This window comes from Artemia sp. Qi Xiang Cuo, chromosome 7 (assembly GCF_049724085.1).
Source record: "Artemia sp. Qi Xiang Cuo chromosome 7, ASM4972408v1, whole genome shotgun sequence".
Classification (NCBI taxonomy): Eukaryota; Metazoa; Arthropoda; class Branchiopoda; order Anostraca; family Artemiidae; genus Artemia; species Artemia sp. Qi Xiang Cuo.
In genome coordinates, this window is record NC_142800.1 from 2,819,614 (window position 1) to 2,843,712 (window position 24,099).

General features: G+C 38.5%; 1 protein-coding gene across 1 annotated transcript in view; it reads right to left on the reverse strand.

The window, feature by feature from the left end:
* LOC148949861 (uncharacterized) overlaps positions 1-15,163 on the reverse strand; it is a 58,988-nt gene extending 43,825 nt beyond the window's left edge. Inside the window, exon 1 of the mRNA XM_089091339.1 lies at positions 15,037-15,163. Within this exon, the coding sequence (XP_088947465.1) occupies positions 15,037-15,060 (24 nt within the window). The 5' untranslated portion in view covers positions 15,061-15,163. The remainder of the gene's footprint in view (positions 1-15,036) is intronic.
* Between the last annotated feature and the right edge of the window lie 8,936 nt (positions 15,164-24,099).

Below are 24,099 nucleotides of genomic sequence, written 5' to 3' on the forward strand. Positions count from 1 at the left end.
CAGTGTTTTAAATTTTTCATCTCTTCGAGACAGATCTGAACTAAAGTGGAAAATTTAGTTTTCTCTGGAGAAATGAGAATTGAAGTGTGTTCTTTGGTAAAGTTCAGAAGAGAACTTGAACTTTTCTTCACTTCATTGAGAAAATTGAGTCTGCTAGTAGTATCTCTATCTCTAAAAATTCTTTTTCTTTCATCTCTGACCTTTTTAGATATTCTGAACGTATGACATTCTAGCATACCCTAAAATAATGAACACTTAACAAAATAATGCAAATGATATTTTTAATGTAATAAGGACATGTAGAATATTAATATAAAAATACGTTAAATACATTATTACACATTATTAGTACACTTGCGTTTCACTTTCCTTCAATTCATCTTTATATTCATTGATGATATTGTCTGCTAATGCCCTTTTTATTCTGCCTGCGATTTCACTGTCTATTGTCACATTATTTTTACATAGATGACAGTTTTGACACGTTGACAAGATATGATTTATGATGTTGGTGCAGGGGTATGCTTGTCTTCTTCTTGTTCTCTTTAAAAGGCTAATACCAGAAAGATGATGATAGGATTTATCAACAGGTAATGTGTTACCAGAAGACGTAGCAAGGAGTTGTCCCTGATCATCGATAATTATTTTTAAGTTTGCATTCTCTTTGAGCACTAATTTCTCTGGTAATGTTACTCTCGCATATCCACCTCTTGCATGATGGAAATTCTTGGGTACACCAAAGAAATTTAACTCTTCACTGTTATGACAACGTATGCATACATTGCCAATAAGATCTCCACTTGCACTCGTTTCATAGTTCAGGTATTTCTCCTTGTCAGCGTTCAACACGACAATGATTTTTTCATGTGTACATACTTTCGTCGAATAATTCATCTTCACTTTTTACAGATATGAGTTGTGTGTTGATCCTTCAACTGCGTAAAAAATACTGATTTAATGCATGCAATAAACTCGGTAGTGTCGATAACCTGCCATAGAGTACCAGTGAGAAAGCCATATCGTGTCTATGAACCAGCACATAGTACGATTGGTAGAGCCGTAAGCATATTTCATGTCATTTTAAGATACGTAAAAAAAGTTAAAAAAATACCATGTTAAAAAATTCAAGAAAGTATTTACGAATTGGGGAGGGGACTCTTTGAGGCTGGAAAATGGGTTTAGGAATGACATTATGAATGGAACTTGTTCAGAAAAGATATAATAAAGCCATAAAAAAGTATTAAAAAATGGAGAGGGGGCTCTTTGGGGGGCCCGGGGAGGACGTTTGGGAGATAACATTTCGAAATTTTTACTTTTTAGTTTACTTTTTTTTGCGGCGCTTCCCTGCGGCGCATCCCTGCGGCGCATCCCTGCGGCGCATCCCTGCGGCGCATCCCCCGCGGCGCTTTCCTGACCCGTGGCGCATCCCTGCGGCACATCCTGCGGCGCTTTCCTGGCCCACGGCGCATCCCGGCGGCGCTTCTCTGGTCCGGGGGACCTTTGGGGACCGGGGAGGGCCTTTGGGGCACAGGGAGGGCCTGTGGGGGTCTGGGGGGCACTTGAGGACCGATGGGTCCTTTGGGAGCCCGGTGGACCTTTGGGGGCCGGGGGAGGGCCTTTGGGGCACAGGGAGGGCCTTTGGGAGTCTGGGGGGCACTTGAGGACCGATTGGTCCTTTGGGAGCCGGTTGGACCTGTGGGGGCCGGGGGAGGGCCTTTGGGGGTCCGGGGGCCAGTTGGGGGCCTGGGGGGACATTTGGGGGTCGTTCTGTGTCTCAATGCACAAAAAAAGTATAAAAAATGGGGAGGGAATGGGGGGGAGGAGAGGGGAGGAGGAGAAAGAGGGAGGAGGTGGGAGGTGGGAGGTGGGAGGAGGTGGGAGGAGGAGGAGGGAGGAGGTGGGAGGAGGAGGAGGGAGGAGGAGGAGGAGGAGGGAGGATGAGGAGGAGGGCGGAGGAGGTGTTGGGAGGAGGAGGAGGAGGGGGGCCGTGGGAGGGCCGTTGGGGCCCCGGGAGGGCCTTTGGGGCACAGGGAGGGCCGTTGGGTGTCTGGGTGACAGTTGGGGACCGGTGGAGGGCCTTTGGGAGCCCGTTGGTCCTTTGGGAGCTCGATGGACCTTTGGGGGGCCCGGGGATGGCCGTTGAGGGTCTGGGGTGGGCCTTTGGGGGCGCCGGTGGCCCTTTGGGAGCTTGGGGGACCTTTGAGTGTCCGGGGGGCAGTTGGGGGCCTGGGGGACATTTGGGGACCGGGGGCGGGCCTTGGGGAGCCCGGGGGACCTTGGCGGCCCCGAGGCGGGCCTTGGCGGGTCTGCGGCGGGCGTTGGGGGGGTGGGGGCTCTATGGGAGCTAACCTCACAACACTGTTCAAATGGAACTTGTGTATTATAACGACCACACTCAAAACCTCTTCTAAAACCCTTTCTAAAATCTTCTTTCAAAATGTCTCTAACTGTTTCGCCGAAATAATCCCATAAAATGGATAAAACGGTTTCGCCCAAATAATCCCTAAACGTAATTTCAGCGTGTTCCTTTTGTTTGGCATCTATGCGCTAACGCATTTCAAATTTCTAGGAAACCCTTTCCCACGTTAATCTCTTCATCTCATAAATTTTCCTAGCTAAACTATTAGGGTTTCGTTAGAATATCAATTTACATCTCCGACTTAAATCCCCGTGAAGCCGTATTTAAAAATAGAATTTCTATCTCTTTAGACTCCCGCATAATTCCAAGATAACAAGTGATGTCAATTATAATTCCTGACACTAAAGATCAATGAAGCCCTATTTGAAAATAGAATATTAATTTTTCTCTCTGTCCTAAAGAATGTTTATCCCTCAGACCTAAGATTAAAGAAGCCTTAATGTTTCTTAATTCTCCCCGTAGTTAATCAATAAGGTCCCCTAGAGATTATGTAAATCAGGTTTACAGGTGCTATTTCTCAGCATAAGAGAAAATATCTAATCTTACGACCGGATAGTGTCTTACGTCAACCCTACTGCAGACCTATTATTAATGAAGCCTAAATATTTTCTAATTCTCCCCTTCGTGACTCAACAATTCCCCCTAGCGATTATGTAAATCAAGTTCACGGGTGCTATGCTCGTGAATCAATAATTCCCCCATCGATTATGTAAATCACCCCTCATGTAATTCCCCCATCGATTATGTAAATCGCCCCTCCTGTCATTTGCACGTGTTCAAACACCAACAGATCTATTGTCCTTGACACCCCCACTCGATTAGACTCTATCGATCATCCTTGAATAAATTATGTCCCCCATCGAGTATGTAAATCATCCCTCGTGTCATTCGCACGTGGCCAAACAACAACAGATCGATTGACCTTGACACACACCCCCGATTAGACTCGATCGATAATCCTTGAATAAATTATGTCCCCCCTCGATTATGGAAATCACCCCTCTTGTCATTCGCACGTGGCCAAACAACAACAACAGATCGATTGACCTTGACACACCCCCCCCATTAGACTCGCTTGCTAATGCTTGAATAAATTATGTCCCGTCAGCATTAAACTAAATTGTAGATGGCAGCACATGTGTTCGTACGGGGTCAATAGGGGCATCTCTACTCAAGTGATCTTAATGAAAATTACACCATCAAATTCAACACATCAACGAACCCCCTTCTAGAGTTTTCTTGCTCTCATTTACAAATTTGGAATGCTATACCTTTTTCGAGAAGGGTGTGTGTTTGTTCATTTTTTTTTTTTTTTTAAATTTGGTTGTTTTTTTTCCAGGGATGACCATATCATATTAATCTTCCTAGAAGATAAGGAGATCACTCGTTCGGACAGAAATAAAAAGTTCTTGATCTCTTCGTAAGTGGTCAAAAAGATTGTGACACAGCAAAGTGGAGTTTCCTGCCATTTTTTTGGCACAAAACTGCTATGTTTTCCCAGAGAAAACTAAATTACTGTTGATTGAAAATTCTGAGATAGCCCCTTGATTAAAAATCATTGAGAAACTATGTTTTAAACTTCCGATTTTAGTTAGAGTAACATCGCTTGCTGTTGTTTTCATTCCTAAAGAGTCTAGTAGTTCATTCAAAATAACTGCTAACATACAAATCTATTTTAAAATTTCCTTTAGCTACTAGTACTGGCAATCTAGAGTTTGAGCCCAAACAAATTCCAACAGAAATGATTTTTTCACCATGTTGTAGAAAAAAAAGCTGTACAACATATCCAAAGTTTTATATTCTAGGTCGACGCAAAATTAGTTTTTTCTTTGGTTTTCGTGTCAATTTTTTCTAAAAAAAAAAATGAACTGTCGGTAAATGTTCGTTCTTCTGTATATGAGGTATCGTCCCGATGTAAAATGAAGAGCTGAGCCCCAAAATGAAAAAAAAAATTGATATACAGTGTACTAGAAAAAAGTTTCATTATCATCAATATGTGATTTTACCCTTCTCATCGTTGTGACCTCTTTTTCACCATATTATCAGAAGGCAACTATTGGCATAAAATGATGAGCTGAGCCCAAAAATCAAAATAACCTGATGTAATGTTTGTAGACGGGTAAGAAATAGATTATTATTATTATTATTATTATTATTATTATTATTATTATTATTATTATTACTATTATTATTATTATTATTATTATTTTTCATTTCAAACAAAATGGCTACTCCGTTGAGCAGTGTTGTCAGAACTGGTTTTTAAATTTTGAAGGTGTGCCCGAATTTTACAGTGCAGTGTTGCCACGTGCTGTAGTGAAGGTAAAAACGTCCAAAGCCCAAAAGTAAAAGACGACAGTGACGATTTCCCGAATAAGCAAGCAGAAGAGGGGAGGTTTCTTGTTGCAAGTGCCGTTGTACCTGCCGGGAGTGGGGTCTCCCTTAAACTGCGGGGAATAGGTGGCAAGAACCTACTCTTCCCTTGCTTATCGGCGCTGAATATGGCACAGACGAATTTACATCTCAACCCAATCCTGAACTTTCTCCAGTCAAACAGAAAGCTGGATCTAGCGTTGCTGCCGAAAATAACTTGCAATTTCTTCGAGTTAACAGCATTACGCGACGCTAAATTGGAGCTCATTCAGATAACATTCCCTGCAAGAGCCTCTCAAGCTACGAAAAGCCGAACAAAAGATTCAGCGACTTCAGAAATCCTGGATTTGCTACCTGAATGCGACCGGAACAACCTCCGACTTCCAACTTTTGTCATCACTCATCCTTCCCAGGTCCCATAGGTCCCCGAGAGCAATTTCTCTATCCTGCTAGGAGAAATACGGGACCTGAAGAGCTCTATGTCAATGGTCAAGCCGCATACGACTGGTGTTAAATTGACTGCCTCCCCAGACATTGGCGCTACTGCAGCAGCAAACAACGAGCAACCGATTTGTACTGTAATCGTCGAAGACGCTCCATGTATGAACCCCCTGACTAGACTACAAACATTTGGTCAACTGCAGTCTGAAGATGGCATACAAGGGGTCTGGGAACTGAGAAATAACAAGCTTCAAGTCAAATTCAGTGACGTTGTAAAAGCCAAAGCTTTTTTTTAGTGAGGCCCCTAGCGTCCTTTCCGCAAAATTGCCAAGTGGCAGCCAAAAGAGCATAAAGTGCAAACTGAGGGAAGAAAAATCGTTTGGCATAATAAAAGGACTTTCCGTTGATGTGGATGCTAATGAACTGGTAAAGCATAATCCAGGCCTTGTAGAGGAAGCTCTCCGCTTCGGACAAAGCGAAACGGTCAGACTGACTTTCAAGAATAAACTGACCATGAACTTTAACATGTCTAACGGAATCAAGCTTGGATACGACTTTTTCCGAGTAACGAAGTACAAGGAGGCCCCAAGAAGATGTTTCAGATGTCAAAGCTACAACCATCTCATTGAAAACTGCAAGAACAGTCCCAGATGCTCTAGATGTGCTGGACCCTCACACTAGTAACCAAGACACGCCATGCAACGAAGACCCCAAATGCGTTTCTTGCGAAGGATCTCATGTCTGCTTCAGCCTAACATGCCCTAAATTAAGAGAGATTCTGAAAAACAAGAGTAAGCAATGAATAGGTCTCTTAAAGCTCTTAGTCTGAATATCAATGGTTTTCGCAATAAAGAAAAGGCCATAAACGATCTTCTCCAGATTTATGACGTAATGTTTATCCAGGAGCATATGCTTTCTGGACTGAATACAAAATTCCTAAATAGATCCCGGTCTCACGATGTCTTCATACAACCCACAAGATCTACGGCAGGGCGTCCGTCCGGAGGCCTGGCAATATACGCTAGGAAGGAACTATCGGCTAAGCCGTCGATTAGAAGCAGTAATCTATTATGTGTCTCTGCTGAGGGAATCGAGTTCATCAATGTATACATGCCCACTAACTACAACAATGCTGTCTCTCTAACGAAATTCTCAAAAGCAGCAGATGCCCTTGGACGACATTTGGAGTCTCTTGAGCGTAGTGGGAGTAAGTGGCTAATAGCTGGGGATCTCAACTGCGACCCTACCAAGGACCATATCCTGTCTGATATCTTTCTAAACTGCCTCCCAACCTCTTACAATATCTGGCCGAAGTCCCTGGATTTTACGTACACCCATACTAGGGGTCATACGTCAAATATTGACCATGTGCTTTCGTCCACATCCATCCGTGGTCTCCCAGTTACAGTATGTACTGACGATCCGATTAGTGACCATGCCGGAATTTCATTCCACCTGCGTTCAGCACAGAGCACTAATAACGTCAGTTCAAGAAGGCTGGTCTACAAGCAAATCTTGCATAAGTGTAATATCGCCCAATATATTGCCAATGTTGCCCCGGTCATCAGTTGCATAAAAGTTCCGTTTCATCTACTCTGTACTGGTTCTTCCAACATGGCGGCCTCTATTGAACTCAACACTTACTATCATCAAGTTACCCACGCTCTGAAAGCTGCCGAATCGAAAGCGGTTCCTACAAGAAGAGTGAAAATTGGGACAGAGAAACCGATGTGGTCCGAATCCATCGAACTCCAGACGGCTAAACGACGTGCTAAAATGTGGCTAAACATTTGGATTGCTTGCGGAAGACCGTTACACGGGACTGTATTCGAGCTGAAACGGAGTACAAAACGCAAATACAAAGCTGAGATGAAAAAAATACCGTATTATCGGGCAACAGTTCACTGAGAACAAGAAATCATGGCGAAGTATAATTAGACCGGACGACCGTGCACCTAATACTTCTCTGACACTGCATGACTGGCACTCTTACTGTACTTCGGTATACGGAGACGAGAATATTGCCATAACCAACCAGTATGAAAAGGAAGTCACCAGCTGGCTTGCCCGCTTCTCGTGACAGCGCTGTGTTGTTCCCACATCCCTGGAAAAGATCAAAATCGCGGTCAAAAAGGCACTTTCCAAAGGAGAAAATGGGATAGATGGCGACGGTCTCACAACAAAACATCTCAAGCACTTACCTGAAAGTTTCTATTCCCACCTTCAGCTTATCTTCCAGATGTGCATCACCAGGGGTTTTGTACCAAATAGTTTCCTGAAAGGAGTCATCACTTCTATCGCCAAGAAAGGAAAAGATCCCAATGACTGTAAATCTTACAGACCCATAACAGTCTTTTGCATCCTGAGGAAAGTGTTTGAGCATGTGATTTTCTCCGAGCTGGATACTGGAGATTTCGGGGATAATACTTGGATTCCAGAAAGGTCTCGGTTGTCCAGAGGCTCTTCGCCTTCTTGCTAACATACTTATGGACTCAGAGAGAAACAAGTCGCCTCTCTATATGTGTACTATAGATATTTCAAAAGCGTTCGACAGCGTCAACCACATGCAAGCAATGAATGCTTTACTGCTGAGTGGTGTAAGTGCGAGCATAGTGAAAACATTGAAATTCCGTTATGGAAATTCAAAAGTTTCTGCCAAATGGAAAGATAGAACATCAGATCCCGCCAAAATCAAAAGAGGGGTGAGGCAAGGGAGCGTTCTTAATCCTCTCATTTTCAAACATGTTATTTCCAAGATTCTGGACCGCATCTCGCCCTCCCTTCTCCTTCACGGTGCCGACCTGTCTTACCTTGCATACGCTGACGACGTCCTTCTGCTCAGTAGATAGAAAGCTGACTTATAAGATAACCTGAGTCGACTCCACACTGACTTTCTATCTATCGGGCTCTCTATCAATATAGAGAAGTGCGAGTTTTTAACCTTCAACGCACCTAAAAGTGAATCTGCGACCCTAGGCAATCATGCAGTCCCTGCAGTGTCTGAGCTACGATATCTGGGTATCATGATTGCATAAACGATCGGTAAAACCAGGCAATCCATCGTCAAACAAACAACCACCGCCATTAAACGTGCTTACGGGTCTGTAGTGCCGAATCGCGGACGCTACTCCAGGAAATTTCTAGCCTCAATTTATCGTTCAGTTTGCCAGCCACATCTAATCTACCTTGCCGGTGCATCCCATGTGCTGACAGTGAGAGACTGTGAAAAAATCCGAAAGTGCTACTATAAGTATGCAAAATGTTTACTGTATATATCCAAGCGATACCGGAATTCTCGACTGGAAAAATATGGACTTCCGGATCCATCCAAGCAATGGTCGACCATTCGGGACAATTCAGTGTTCAAAGTCAGATTGATGAGACGTCGTTTTTCACCTGCATTTGTTTGAAGTTGGCTTCCTTTTTTGTTTTTTGTTGTGCTCCACTATAATCTTTTTGTAGATGGTGGGTAATTAAATTATTATTATTATTATTATTTATTATTATTATTATTATTATTATTATTGTTATTATTATTATTATTATTATTATTATTATTATTATTATTATTATTATTATTATTATTAGTATTATTAATGTCTACTAGAAAACCCGTTTCATATTCATCAATATGCACTTTTTTATTTTCATTTGACATGTTTCTTTTAGCACTTATTGTCCACCAATTTGTTGATTGTTGGTAAAAACCAACTGCAACAGAAACTATTTTTGCATCATGTTGTACAGAAAAAAAGCTGGAAAACGCATCCAAAGTTGCAAATTTTCGGTCTACTCAAAACTAGTTTTTTTTTTGCGTGTCGTATCAGTTTTCTCACTTTCCTAACAAAAGAATTAAGTTTCGGTAATTGTTCATTTTTCTTGAACTGAATTATTATTCCAATGTAAAAAGACGAGATGAGTGCAAAAATGGAGTCAAATTTGGTGTACGGTATATAAAAAAATTTCATAATCATCAATATTAGACGTTTACATTTGATGTCGTCTAGACCCCCATTTTTTTTTACCAGACCCTCTTTCGCTGGCTAAATTGCCGGTTTTGAGATCTAATAATTGGTTATCCTGAATCTGATCGTCACCGGCTCCATCACCTGATGGGTCGGCCTAAAAAAAGGGATTGCAAGATGTTTATTAAAACATTAAAAATATTCCAAAAAAAAGATTATCTATGAAACTAGTTTTCAGCAGCCGACATTTAAATTCCCTCTTGGAATAAACTATTATCAACACACTGACTAGTCTTCACAACTGATAAAATTATCGAATCAAATTCATAAACGTTTGAAAGAAAGAATCAAACTCCGACTAGTATTTACAATTTATTCTTTTAATTCAGATATCTAAACTTCGACGTTCTCCTCATCGTTATAGCTTTCGATTCTTCGAGAGGTAGAACATGCTGTCCCTTTGCATGTTTACACGCTGAAGAGCAAGCAAAGCCTTTTTTAAAGCAGCTATATCTCGTTGAGACATTCCAGTCAACATTCCAGTTGACAAGACTAGCCCTTTCAATTTCCAATCGAATGAGCCCTTTTGGAGTTTCTACGACAACGCTTTCTATAAACACCTTATATGCCCTCAGGGCATAACTTACAACCCTTGCCCTGGTGGATTTGAGGGGGTTGTCATCCTCTAAGACCTAATTTCCAGAACTTTCAACTACGTTAAACAAAACGGTCATCTCAAAATTTTGATTGGATGTGTTTTTGGTGGATGTGAGAGGGGGGTTAGTTGCCCTTCAATCACTTTCGACCATTAAAAAGGGCACTAGCCCTTTCAATTTTCAACTAAATGAACCGTTTTCGAAGTTTTTACGACAAAACTTTCTATAAAAGCTTTATATGCCCCCAGGGCATAACTTACAACCTTTGTCCTGAGGGTTGTGGGGGAGAGAGGTTTTTCATCCTCAAAGACCTAATTTCCCGAACTTTCAACTACGTTGAACAAAACGAATATCTCAAAAATTTCGATTGGATGCGTTTGGGAAAATGGTGAGTGTGAGAGGGGGGTTAGTTGATCTTCAATCACTTTCGACTATTAAATGAGCACTAGCCATTTCAATTCCCGATCAAATGAGTCCTTTTTGAAGTTTCTACGACCAATCTTTCTACAAAACCCTCATATGCCCCAAGGGCATAACTTACAACCCTTGCCCCGAGGGCTGGGGGGGGGGGGTTGTCATCCACAAAGACATAATTTCCAGAACTGTCAACTACGTAAAAAAATGGCTATCTCAAAATTTTTGTTTTATGTGTTTGGGGAAATGGTGGGCGTGAGAGGGGGATTAGTTGCCCTCCAATTACTTTTGACAATTAAAAAGGGCACTAGCCATTTCACTTTCCAATCGAATAAACCATTTTTGAAGTTTCTAGAACAAAGTTTTCTATAAAAACCTTATATGCCCCCAGGGCATAACTTACAACCCTTGCCCTGAGTGCTGTGGGGGGTTGTCATCCTTAAAGACCTAATTTCCAAAACTTTCAACTACGTTGAACAAAATGGCTATCTAAAAATTTTGATTGGATGTGTTTGGGGAAAAGGTGGGCGTGAGAAGGGGGTTAGTTGTTCTTCAATCACTTACGACTATTAAAAAAGGCATTAGCCCTTTGAATTTCTAATCGAATGCACCCTTTTTCAAGTTTCTATGAAAAAGCTTTCAATAAAAAAATTATATGCACCCAGGGCATAACCAGTAGCCCTTGCCCTCAGGGTTCTGAGAAGGAGGGGTTGTTATCCTCAAAGACCTAATTTCCCGAACTTACAACTACATTGAACAAAATGGTTATCTCAAAATTTTGATTGGATGTGTTTGGATAAATAGTGGGCGTGAAAGGGGGTTAGTTAACCTCCAATCACTTTCGACTATTAAAAATTGCACTAGCCCTTTGAATTTCCAATCGAATGAGTCCTTTTTCAAGTTTCTACGACAAAGCTTTCAATGAAAACCTTATATTTCACCAGGGCATAACTTATAACCCTTGCCCTGAAGTCTGTGGGGGGAGTGTCCAGCTCAAAGGTATAATTTCCAGAACTTTCAACAGAGTTTAACAAAATGGCTGTCTAAAAACTTTGATTGTATGTGTTTGTGGAAACTGTGGGCGTGGAAGGGGTTTTAGTTACCTTCCAATCACTTTCGACTATTAAACAGGGCACTAGCCATTTCAATTTCCAATCGAATGAGTCTTTTTGAAGTTTCTACGACAACACTTTCTATAAAAACCTTATAGGTCCCCAGGGTATAACTTATAACCCTTGCCCTGAGGGCTGTGGGAGGGTTGACATCCTCAAAGACCTAGTTTCCAGAACTTTCAACTACTTTGAACAAAATGGCTGTCTCAAAATTTTGATTGCATGTGTTTGGGGAAAAGGTGGGTGTGAGAGGGGGTTAGTTGCCTTCAAATCACTTTCGACTATTAAAAAGGGCACTAGTCTTTTCAGTTTCCATTCGAATGAGCTCTATTTGAAGTTTTTACGACAACACTTTCTATAAGAACCTTATATGCTCCCAGGGCATAACTTAAAACCCTTGAATGAGCCCTTTTCCAATTGAATGAGCCCTTTTTGAAGTTTCTACGACAACTTCTTCGATACAAAGTGCCCTGGTCTAAAGGAAAAAAAATAATAAATAATACATTGTGCCAACATCGTTCTTATATGCCCCCAGGGTATAACTTAAAACCCTTGCCCTGAGGGCTGTGGGGGAGTGTCCTCCTCAAAATGTAATTTCTATCTGGAAATCAACTACGCTGAACAAAATGGCTATCTCAAAATTTTGATTGGATGTGTCTGGGGAAATGGTGGGCGTGAAAGGGGTGTTAGTTGCCTTCCAATCACTTTCGACTATTAAAAAGGGCACTAGCCGATCCAATTTCCAATTGAATGAGTCCTTTTCCAAGTTTCTACGACAACTCCTTTGATACGAAGTGCCCTGGTTATGGAACCAATAAAAAAAATCAATAGTACATTGTGCCAACATCGTCCTTTACTTAGGCAGCGCTATTGCGCTGCCTATGATGATTGTATCCAAGTAACGGTCCTAAAATATCGGAAGAAACCTCATTCGAACGACAATTAAAAGTTCAAGTATCCTTTTTGACTGACCAAAAAGATTAGAGGGTAACTAGCCCCCCTCCCACACCCCTTTCCTCTGAATGTCATCCGATCAAAATTTTGACATAGCCATTGTGCTCAACATAGTTTAAAGGTCCAATAACTATGCCTTTGCATACAATATGATCACAACAGCCCTTCGGGATAGGTCTTTAAGTTGTAAGATTTGTCCATTCCTTACGTATAGTATTTGTTATTTGGAAATGTGCATATATTATTCGGTTGGGGGAGGCGCGAATTTTCTGCTGGGGGAAACTTTTCACTGGGAGAATTTTCCATGTGGATGGAAGTTTCTGGGGGATGAAATTTCCAGGGGAATTTTGTATTTTGGAAATCTTCTAGCATTCCTATTCGAAATGTTTTTTATTTGTCTTACTTTCTCTTTGCTGACTCAATTTTACATGTAAAGATGTTAAGGGTAATTGTCCGGGGTGAATTTTCACCGGGATTGAATTTTATAGAAGATATATCCATGGGAGAACTTTTCCGTTGAAGGGGGGGGGGACAGGTTTCTCGGCATTTCTTAAAAAACGTTCAAAAGTTTAAAAAAAATTAAGTTTTTTAAACTGAAAATAGGGATCAACATTAAAACTTTAAAGGAACAGAAATTATTACACATATGAGGAGGATTGCCCCCTCCTCAATACCTCGCTGTTTACGCCAAAGTGTGACCTTTTGTCCCACGTCCTTAGGAACGACACCTGAAATACAAGGGTCATTTAGTTTGAACAATAAGAAGCTTATTTAAAAGTACTAAAAGCCTCTAGCGTGAAGAGCGAGGTATTGAGGAGGAGACCACCCCCTCATATACGTAATTATTTATGTAGTTTGTGAATTTTAATGTTGCTCCTTACTTTCAGTTGAAAACATTTTTTTTTTCTTTTATTTATTTTTCGTTTCGATTATTCTCCGTTTTGGGAATACTTTGCCCCTCTTCAAAAATTAGACAGATATTCTCAGGCTGCTAAGTTCTGGTGGGTAACTTTAAACTTAACAAACTTTATATATTTCGAATTGATATTATTGAGAATTCAACATTAATATTCTATAAAAAAATTCTTAGTAGCTCCAATCATAATAGCTCCAATTCAATAGTAGGTCCAATTCAGTAATAAAAATTCAAAAGTAATTTTCAATAATAATAATTCATTAACAATATTAAAAATTCTATAATTTGAGTGGAAGTATCGTTTCAAATTTCTTTTCTTAGAGTTTTGGTTATATTTAGCCTGAGTTATTCCTTATTTAAGTAAGTAAGTAAGTAAGTATGACGGCACTAGACCCTTAAGGTCCAAACCGGTGGTGCTGATCTCCGCTTTATTGTCGTTCAGGCCAGAAGTGCGGTGGGGGCCTTGTGTCTACCCATCATGTGTCTTCACACTGCCTTCCTTTTTACCTTTCCCAGATTTCTCCGCGTAACCATTTAGAGCTGGATCGGCTACGACTAAGCTTACAGAGTCGCACCACTGACCCGCGTCCCAAACCAAATAACTGGCCACGTCAGGGATCGAACCCATGCCCCTTGGACAAAGAATTCTCAACCCAGCGCACGTTATCCTTATTTACGTTATTCCTTATTTACACTTCGTTAACATAAACTGTACGATATGCTTACTTTTGAATATTATGGCTCTGATCAAACATTGACGTTACAATCCAGGCAATAAGGTAAAACACCTCTTTTAACATTAGATTCAAGGTGGGTTTTCTGTAAATTACAAGATCAAGCTTACAAATATTACGCATCATCGACATAGCTAGGAACAGTATTTTATCTTCTTTTTCAGTTTCTAGGGTGAATTTCAGGTTTCAAAAATAAGTATTAAAACAGTCTAGCAAACCTTTAAGCACCTCTTATTTGTCTACTACTTACATCTTTATCATTGCTCAACTCACATTATAAAACAAAACCGTTAGCAATACGCGATCAGAGAGCTAAATTGTGCTAGTCGTCAAAAACTCTTTCTGATTTTAAAGGCTCTTTTCCAACATTCCATAGTCCAGTTAAGGCCCATTCACAATAAGATTTTACTAATACTAAGAGTCTGCTAGTGTTAATTTCAGCCAATCAGAATTTTTCATAGAACTTTTTTGCTAATTAGAAAATTCCATGAAAAATGTGATAGGCTCAAATTACCGATAACTAAATCCCGATTGAATCTTATTGTTAAGGGGGCTTTAATAAACTTATATCAGCTTTATTTTGTCTTTGGCCATTAATCATAGTCAGGACAAATAGATGGCATAGGATAATTTTACTCACAGGGAAAGACAATTAGGATAAAACCGAATTTTCTGCTGCTACGCAACAAAGGACCGTACAGAGGGACAAAGAGCCAATATTATGCTAACCGGCAGATGATCTAAAAAATTTTGGCTCTAAGGATAGAATAGCTTCACTCTTGGGTTCCGGGTATTGGCTATATCGACGTTTCGGACTAATTAATTAAATCTGTTAATAATTTCATTCGCAAAATAATAAAAAAAAATTACAAGAAATCAGCTTCCAAGTTTTTCGAGTAGTCATCACCTTTTAGAATTAGAATTTACTATTTCAAATGCTTTTAGAAACTCTTCCTAACATTAAATACCACTAATTTCAAATATACCACTATATAAATACTATATGGTGGTAATGTACCACTCCTATTTAGTGTAAGCATAATTCTAATTACCTTTTGATTTAAAGGCATCCTCATAATCTTAATCACTAATTAATATAGACTATTGCACTGTTCGAACCATCTTAAAATAGTGAATCTATCAAACCTCGGCCATATATAACACTTAACTTGATTATTTACGCAGTCTCTATCCTTCATCTATCGCTGCTTCTGCTTTCAGAGTTTGCTGTTCAACGGGATAAAAGAATACTATTGGCTAGTTCCTAGGCTATCAACTAGTAATTAGTTAGCTCTTCGAAACATTTTCGCTCTTTTATCATTCCGTGTATTTGTGTTGCGGGAGCAACACTGCACTCGTCTGTTTTTTCCCCTATGCTGCTAATTTCATTTTATTGCGAGAAAGTGGTAAGGGTCTAACCACTGCAGTTTTTACCAAGAGTGTGGACCTCCAGATGTATATTAAAATTTGGTATTGGTAAAGTGTGTGTAGTTCTTGCCTGGGGCTAAAAAGAATGCTTTTGCTTGTTGTTGAGCCAGAGTATGTATGTCAAAGAGGTTTTGGGGGATTAGTTCTATCTAGAAGAAACTATGTTCCTGTTTTCAAGTGGTAAGGTCCATTCAAGGAGGCAAGATAGCAGACAGCGGTTTCAAACTGATGTTGAACTAAAGTCTAACCATGCTTAAGAGGCTTGACGCCTCCCTGATCTTAAAATACTTTTAATGTTTTTTTTTATGAATATCAAAAAACAATATTTTTTAATATTTTTATAGAGCGAAATTTTATTATTGCGACGATAGAGTGAAAATATTATTATGTTTTTATTATTTTTGATATTTTTATTACTTAATTTGGTCAGTAAGACTAAAATATTTTTATAGAGTGATAAAAGAAGAATTTATAGATCCAAAAAAGGAGAGTATTTTCAAGGTATAAGGAGATACTACCATCTACTATAACGATCCATTTCCGTTTATAATTAAAAAAAACGTAACCTAAAGTCAAACTTTATCGTAAATAGCCAGGGCTGAGGAGGGGACAGTCCTTCTTATATACGGAATAATTTCTGCTCATTTTAAGTTTTAATGTTGCTACTTACTCTCAGTCGAAAAAACCTGTTTTACTTTTTTAATTTCTGACTATTTTTCAAATGATGCCAGGGAATCCCCTCCTTCTGTAAAAAATTTCACCAAAAAATTCCCTCAAACTTTTCTCCGCATGGAAAATTCTCCATGTAGAAAAGTACCCTACAGAATCCTCCCCCCCCCCCAAAAAAAAAAACGATATCCGTATGTTTTCCAATAACAAATAAGATATATAAACAATGGAAAAATTCCATTACTTGAAATCCCTTTCCCAGGGGTTGTGGGGGTCATATCCTCCTCAGAGACATAGTTATTGGACTTTTCAACCATACTGAATCAAACAGCTATCATAAAATTGTTATCAGATGTATTTTAGGAAAGGGGGCCTTGGGAGGGGGGAAAGTTTCTCTTCAATTTGATTTTTTAAATTTAAAATGGAACTGAACTTTTGACTTGTGATTGAATGAGCCCTCTTCTAATCTTGGGGCTAGTTGCCCTTCAATCTGTATTTTAAATTAAAAATGGAACTAGAACAGGAACTTAAAAATGGAAAATAGCCCCTCCGAAAATACAGCACCCCCCCCCCCGGAAAATACGTCCCGTGGAAAATACCCCCCTGCCGTTAAATATCCCCCTCGGAAAATAACCCCCCCCCCCGTGGAAAATAAGGCCTTCCAAATTCTAGAATTTTATTTGAGTTTTGTTATTTTTAATTTCCGTAGGTGGAAGGTTTTCGGTAGTTGTGTATTATGCGCCACTCACTCAAGTTTACGCTTTGTAAAACTCGAGAACAAACCGGCTTCTTCATTAGTTTTTTTTTTCAGCTTAGCGCGAAACAAGACAAAGACAAGTGACAGAATATATGGGATATATAATTTGGGCTATATATTTGGACATAAGGGGGGGGGGGTAAAATATTTGGACAGTTTGAAGTCAGAAAACAATTCTATCTAGGTTTTTGGCCACCAAAACATTATAGAAGAATAGCGAGGTATCTGGAAAAAATTTTGTTAACTAAAAAAATACTCCCCCTTCGAGTCCCCTTAGCAAGTTATAGCATACTTAACCTGTAAGTTCCAAATAAAAAAGATGGTTGATTTACTATTCAAACCTGCTCTCTAAGTATAATAACCGCAATCATTGCAATCTTACAGAACATTTTTTTGCAGCAGAATTATTTAAGCTTTTGCTTTTTTCCTCATGTTTTTCAATTTTCCTTTAAAATTCTTTCTTACTATGCTGTAGCCCTAATGGTTCGTGTACACATTGCGGAAATCCATGCGGAAATCCGTCCGTTTCTGTTCGAACTATGGCTAAAATAACGCTGCGTTTTAAGGCAAAGATTTCAAATTATCGCAACAGCATGACCTATGTTCTTACCCTCTTTTGAAAGCTGTTCAACAATAGAGACCCAAATGAAACCGTTTTGTTTAGTTTTCTTATAGCCTGGGTGCGTAGGATCATAGAAGCTGGGAGTAGCCTTGAACCAAAGATATAAGATCGTGTAGTTTTTGATGATTCATATTTATCATTTTATTCATTTAAAAATCTTGCCAAGATTCCGTCCTGATTTGACCAAACGTTGCGGTAAGCTAGAGATTTTTTCCAGCACAAAAACGGACGGAATTTCCGCACGGATTGCTAAATCCGCGTGAATTGCCGCAATGTGTAAACGAACCATAAACTAGAGACCACATCCTGCATCGTATTAAAATTTGAGCTTGACCAAAGAAAAAACTTCGAGTGGAGCGAGGAGCAAATTTTGAGCTTCTAATCAGCGCTGGTTAAAACTTAATGAAAGATCAGCTACTGATTGATGTAAACAAGTGCTTAAATGTGTTTAACAAAACGAAAATTAGTTTATGGTGTTTAGTTGAATGGGATTTTGTTGAATTGGGTCGATTTGAATAAGTGTTGGGTCAAATGGGGGCTGAATCGAATGGTGGTTATTCTGAAGGGAGAGTTAAGTTGGTGCGGGATGGAGCTAATAGGATTGAGTTCAATGAGGGCTGAGTTGTAAAGGAGTTGGATCGAATTACGACTGAAATAAATGCGTTGATTTGAATGGGATTGAGTTGGAGAGGGGTGAGTTGAATAACTTTGAGTCGCATGGGCCAGACTTGCGTGGAGTTGATTTAATATGGGGCCGTGTTAAATAACAGTTGAGTTGAATGGGGGCTGAGTTGAACCAGCACTGAGCTAAAAAGGTTGAGTTGAACGGAGTTGGGCTGAATTCTGTTGAGTTACGCGCAAACCGTTATAGGTAAATTTGTCTTCATGCAAGGGACTACGAAACGACTACAAACAATAATGCAACGCAATGACGTAGTTCCTCTATTATTAGAAAAAAGATTTATAGCAATCACTTAGGTGATAGATATAGACTCAAATTATCTTTACCGTAAAATATATCGGAAGCACTTAACAGGTATTTTGTTTCAATGCCCATTAACGTAACATTGGCTTGCACGTGCTACAATTTCGGATATAATAACACACTATGGGCTAGGTTTTATGCTTCTGGACAAGGTAATACAGAATTAGCTCGTATACATCGTAAATTTAAAAGTAACAGAATTGGTTGAATGTCAAAAAATAGAAAATAAAGTTGGTTTTAATACGTAACAGTGTATTTTGCGAGCTGCTTTAAAGAACCATTATTATTATTACTATTGTTAAATTCTTTTTTTTTACTTGCGCTACCATTTTTAAAATGATGAGGGGTCACTTGCGACGGCATTTTATCGATGGCTGAGAAACAAAATCGAAGTGTTGCTCCAGCAACACTTCGAGTGTTACTCCAGCAACACTTTTGTCAGTGAAGAAAATTAAAAAATGCGGCAAAACTTCATGTCACCCAAGCAATGTAGGCTACATCTAAATAATATTATGGAATTGTTTGTAACGGTGACACGCATTTCTCTTTTGACCGGCTGCAGACATAGTCAAGTGTGTGCAAATCAGAGTATTGTTGTTCAAACGTGTTCTATGACACAAACAGTAGACCTTACAAAATTCTGTTCATCCTCAAAATTTTATTAACAAAAATTTGAGTTTTTCTGATTAAACTAAAAAGTGAAATCGAAACTTGAAACGAACCAAAATTATCATTTTTAAGCCTTGTAACATAAATTTATGAAGTTAGCGCGAATGAACAGATTGTTCATATTTCCCAGTATTTTTAGATTATGGAAAACAAGCATTTAATTGAAAAGATGAAACCGACAAAAAATTAAGAATGTTGCTTCAGAAGCTATTAAGTACTTTATTTATAATAAGAAACTAATCTATGAGGCCCTCATGGTCTTTCACCAGTTATGATATCGATAGGAGTCACTTACTTCTAGTAAGCATAATTAAATTATCTTAAAAACCTGTTAAGCAGCCTAAAAAAAATAGCAGACTCATTAAAAATGCTAGCAATTTAAACTTACTAGTAATTTAAATGTTCAGTGATAGAAATACATTGCAATTACTAAAGAAAAACAGGGGGCCTATAGGTAAAAAAATCTGGCTGCTCAAAGACTTTTCTTGAAATTAATAAAAAAAAACTTCCCGAAAAATAATTTTTTCAATTAAAAGTAATGGCTATTTTGAACTTAAGCTAAGGAGATATGAATCCCGGTTAAAATTCAAAATAAAAACGATCGGAAAATAACATTAAAAAATAAACGAAACCCGCATCGAACAAAAATTAAATAAACATTAATAGCAAAAAACATACAACAATTAATAAAATAAATGAATAAATATATCTTAAAGTGAGTAATGCTTAGATTGAATATGAAAATCAAGCTTAAAACGAAAAAGAATAGTTTGCTATTAAAGTATAAATGAAACTTAAAACGAACAGAGATTAAATAAACAATCAGTGCGAACAAACGTACAATATATATCAATGTAAATGAATAAATAAATCTTAAAACGAGTAAAACTTAAATTGAATATGCAAATCAAGTTTGAATCGAATAAAAATAACTACAAACAAGAGTTTGGGTATCGCCTCACTGCAGAAGCCTAAAACCTACTGCGTCATTGGCGCCTTACTGAAAACTATATTAGTCTTGAACAGTCTTGGAAAGCATAAACAAAATCAAATTGAACATTAGATATATAATGATAGTAATTGTTGAAAGATCCATCAGTTCAAATTTTTTTTTCACTGTAATTTTTATTTTCATTTTCAATTCTGTAAGAACTGGAAAAGAATAAATTTGTAATATAAGAGAAATTCGTTTGCAGTGAAGTGCCAATGACGCAGAACGCTTTAGGTTTTTACAGTTAAAGAAGGGGGCAGTATCCAAATTTTGTTTGTAGTGAAACTATATTTGTCTTGACCAATCTTGGAAAGAACTAATAAATTAAACTGAATATTTGATGTATAATGATATTAATTGCTGAAAGCTCATCAGTTCAAAATTTTACTGTAATTTTAATGTTTATTTTCAATATTAGGTACAAAAGAAAACATTTGTAATATAATTCGTTTTCAGTAAAGCGCCAATGACGCAGTAGGTTTTAGGCTTCTGACAAGTGAGGCGATATCCAAACTCTTGTTTGTAGTTGTTTTTATTCGATTCAAACTTGATTTGCAAATTCAATTTAAGTTTCACTCGTTTTAAGATTTATTTATTCATTTACATTAATATATATTGTATGTTTGTTCGCACTGATTGTTTATTTAATTTATGTTCGTTTTAAGTTTGATTTATTCTTTAATAACAAAATATTATTTTTCGTTTTAAGCTTGACTTTCATGTTCAATCTAAGCATTACTTACTTTAAAATCTATTTATTTGTTTATGTTACTGCTTGTTGTATGTTTTTCGCCATGATTATTTGTTTAATTTCTGTTCGTTTCGGGTTTCATTTATTCTTTAAAAGTAATTTCTGGTCGTTTTGAGTTTGAATTTTAACAGGTCTTCATATCTCCTGAGCTTAATTTTAAAATGGCCTTTACTTTTCTTTGAAAAACTTATTTTTCGGAAAGTTCTTTTAATTAATTTTTGTTCTTTTTTGATTTCAAAGATTCTCAAGTTTTTATGGCATGGGGGGGGTTGCTTACTCTCCGATTATTCTTGACTTTAAAAAACAGATCTAGAACTTTCAATTTATAAATCGAATGAGGCTTTTTTCAAAGTCTATACGATTACCTCATTGATAAAAACCTTATATATGAACAATAGGTAGCTTGCATAGCTTGTGGACAGCGATTGGCAACAATGAAGGGATTGAAAAAATAGCTCCAATAAGGGTGTTTTGACCAATTCACTTGCTGACACAAAGGAATCACGACTGTTTGAAATTGACCTTAATAGGGTTTTGTGTGCCAAAGAAATTTTGAATTTATCACATACTATGTATTTTAACCTTTTAATCGTATAATTATAATATATTTACTATGTGTTCTTCCCATAAAAAACATTACCTTATTAATGTATTTGTGGTGGGGGCGGCGTACTTGACATAAGGAAGAAAACTTTAGCGTAGACAGTCGGAGCGGTGGAGGGGGAGGTGGGAGACTCATCCAATACGGGGAAGAGCTTCACTTGTCTCCTCCGTTCCTGATTTAGGAGATCAGATAGACTCATTGGGCTGTAGAATGTTGGACTGTTTGATTTCTGGAAGACGTTAAAATACTCAAAAATACTTTATATTTTCAGTTATTGCAGGATTGATTTCATGTAGAATGGTGAGCTCCCTGGCCCATCATTTGGGTGAACCTCAACTCATAATATGCAATTTTGATTAATTGTTCCGTGTTATGTGCATATATTATTCTATGTCAAGTTATACTTTTATCGTATTGCGTTCATTATTAAGGATTGAGATAAAAGCAGAAACTTCGGCGGAGACAGTGGGAGGGGGATGAGGTCTACGACCTCAAATGCATTATTGAGTGGCCACAGAGAAAGTAAAACAAATGAAAATAATCTGTCTTTTGAAAATGTCTTTTTTCAAAAGACACGAACAAAATCGTCTGAAGGAACCTGAAGTGCTATCTCTGAGATTTCCGTTGATTCTTTATTCCCGTTACTTTCAGATGTAAAATTTAGAATATTATCGAATGGGTTTAGTCGTCCCCTCCCTGAATAATTCACATTTGGAAAACCCACCCCTGGGAAATTCAGCAGAAATTTCCCAGCCGTGGAATATGCTCCCCCAGACATATTCCCCTCATATAATTTCGGATATTCATAAAATGGAAGCTGAAATTTCTACTCAACTTTTTAGGTCAGAAGCAATGTTATAGCGTTACCTAAGTAAAGAGCCATAAGGGTTCAATGAATTAATACTTATTTATTTTTCCAGGGGTATTTTATATGGAAGAGGTGGCCGCATAAACTTTGGAACGGGGTTCATTGAATTACAAATTGAAATTTATAGTACCCTTACACCAGGGGTGAATCCAGGATTTTTTAGAGGGGGGGGGGCAAAATAGGTTGATCTGATAAACTTGCAATAGGAGCAAGTTTAATTAGCGCAATCTTCCGTTAATTAAGTAAGTTACATTACTTTAGACTACGTTAGGGGGAGGCGCCCGCCTCCTTCAGGTATAAACAGAATTAGTTCAAAGGGAGGGGTGGGGAAAAGGGCATGGGGGGGGGGTGTATTTGCCATTCGATCGATTTTGAATCGTAAGACCTGGACTAGAACTTCCAACTTCCAATCAAATGAACCCTCTCTGAAGTTTATACGAGAATCCCTTCCTGTCCCAGGGCCCTGGGGGGTTTTGTCGACGCCAGAGTTTTGTTACTTAACCTTTCAACTATTTTTAACAAAATTTTTAGCTGATGCATTTAGGGCGTGGACGAGGGGGGGGGGGGGGTTTAGTTGCCCTCCAATATATTTTGAATCTTAAAAAGTGAACAAGAACTTTCAATTTCCAATCATATAAGCCCTCTCTAAAGCTTATACGAGTATCCCTTCCATAAAAAATAATATGAAGGATTCTCCAAATCCTTCATATTATTTTTGATAATGTGCCATTGTGTCAACTACGCTGGACAGAATGGCTATTTAAAAATTTTGATTGGATGTGTTTGGGGAAAAGATGGGCGTGAGAGGGGGGTTAGTTGCCCTCAAATCACTTTCGACTATTAAAAAGGGCACTAGCCCTTTGAATTTCCAATCGAATGAGCCTTTTTTGAATTTTCTACGACACCCCTTCCATAAAAACCTTATATGCCCCCAGGGTATAAGTTAAAATCCTTGCCTTGAGGGTTGTGGGGGAGTGTCCTCCTCAAAAACATATTTTCTATCTGGAAATCAACTACGCTGAACAAAATGGCTATCTACATCTTTTGATTGGTTGTGTTTTGGGAAATTATGAGTTTGGGGGGGCTAGTTGCCCTCCAATCAATGATTAATAATAAAAAGGGCACTAGCCATAAGAATATCCAATTATATTAGACTGTTTGGAAGCTTCCACGACAATACTTTCTATAAAATCCTTATATGCCCCCAGGCAATAACTTAAAACCCTTGCCCTAAGGGTTGTGGGTGAGTGTCCTCCTCAAAAAAATTATTTTCTATCTGAAAATCAATACGCTGAACAAAATGGCTATCTAAAAATTTTGATTGGATGTGTTTGGGGGAATGATGGGCGTGGGGGGGGGCTAGTTGCCCTCCAATCACTTACGACTATTAAAAAGGGCACTAGCTTTTTGAATTTCAAATCGAATGAGACTTTTTTGAATACGACAACGTCTTCTACGAAAACCTTATATGCCCCCAGGGCATAACTTAAAACCCTTGCCCTGAGGGTTGTGGGGGATTGTCCTCCTCAAAACATATGTTCTATCTGGAAATCTACTACGCTGAACAAAATGGCTATCTCAAAATTTTGATTGGATGTGTTTGGGGGAATGATGGGCGTGGGGGGGAGGCTAGTTGCCCTCCAATCACTTTCGACTATTAAAAAGGGCACTATCCCTTTGAATTTCCAATCGAATGAGCCTTTTTTGAAGTTTCTGCGACAACTACCCCTTTGAATTTCGAATCGAATGAGCCTTTTTTGAAGTTTCTACG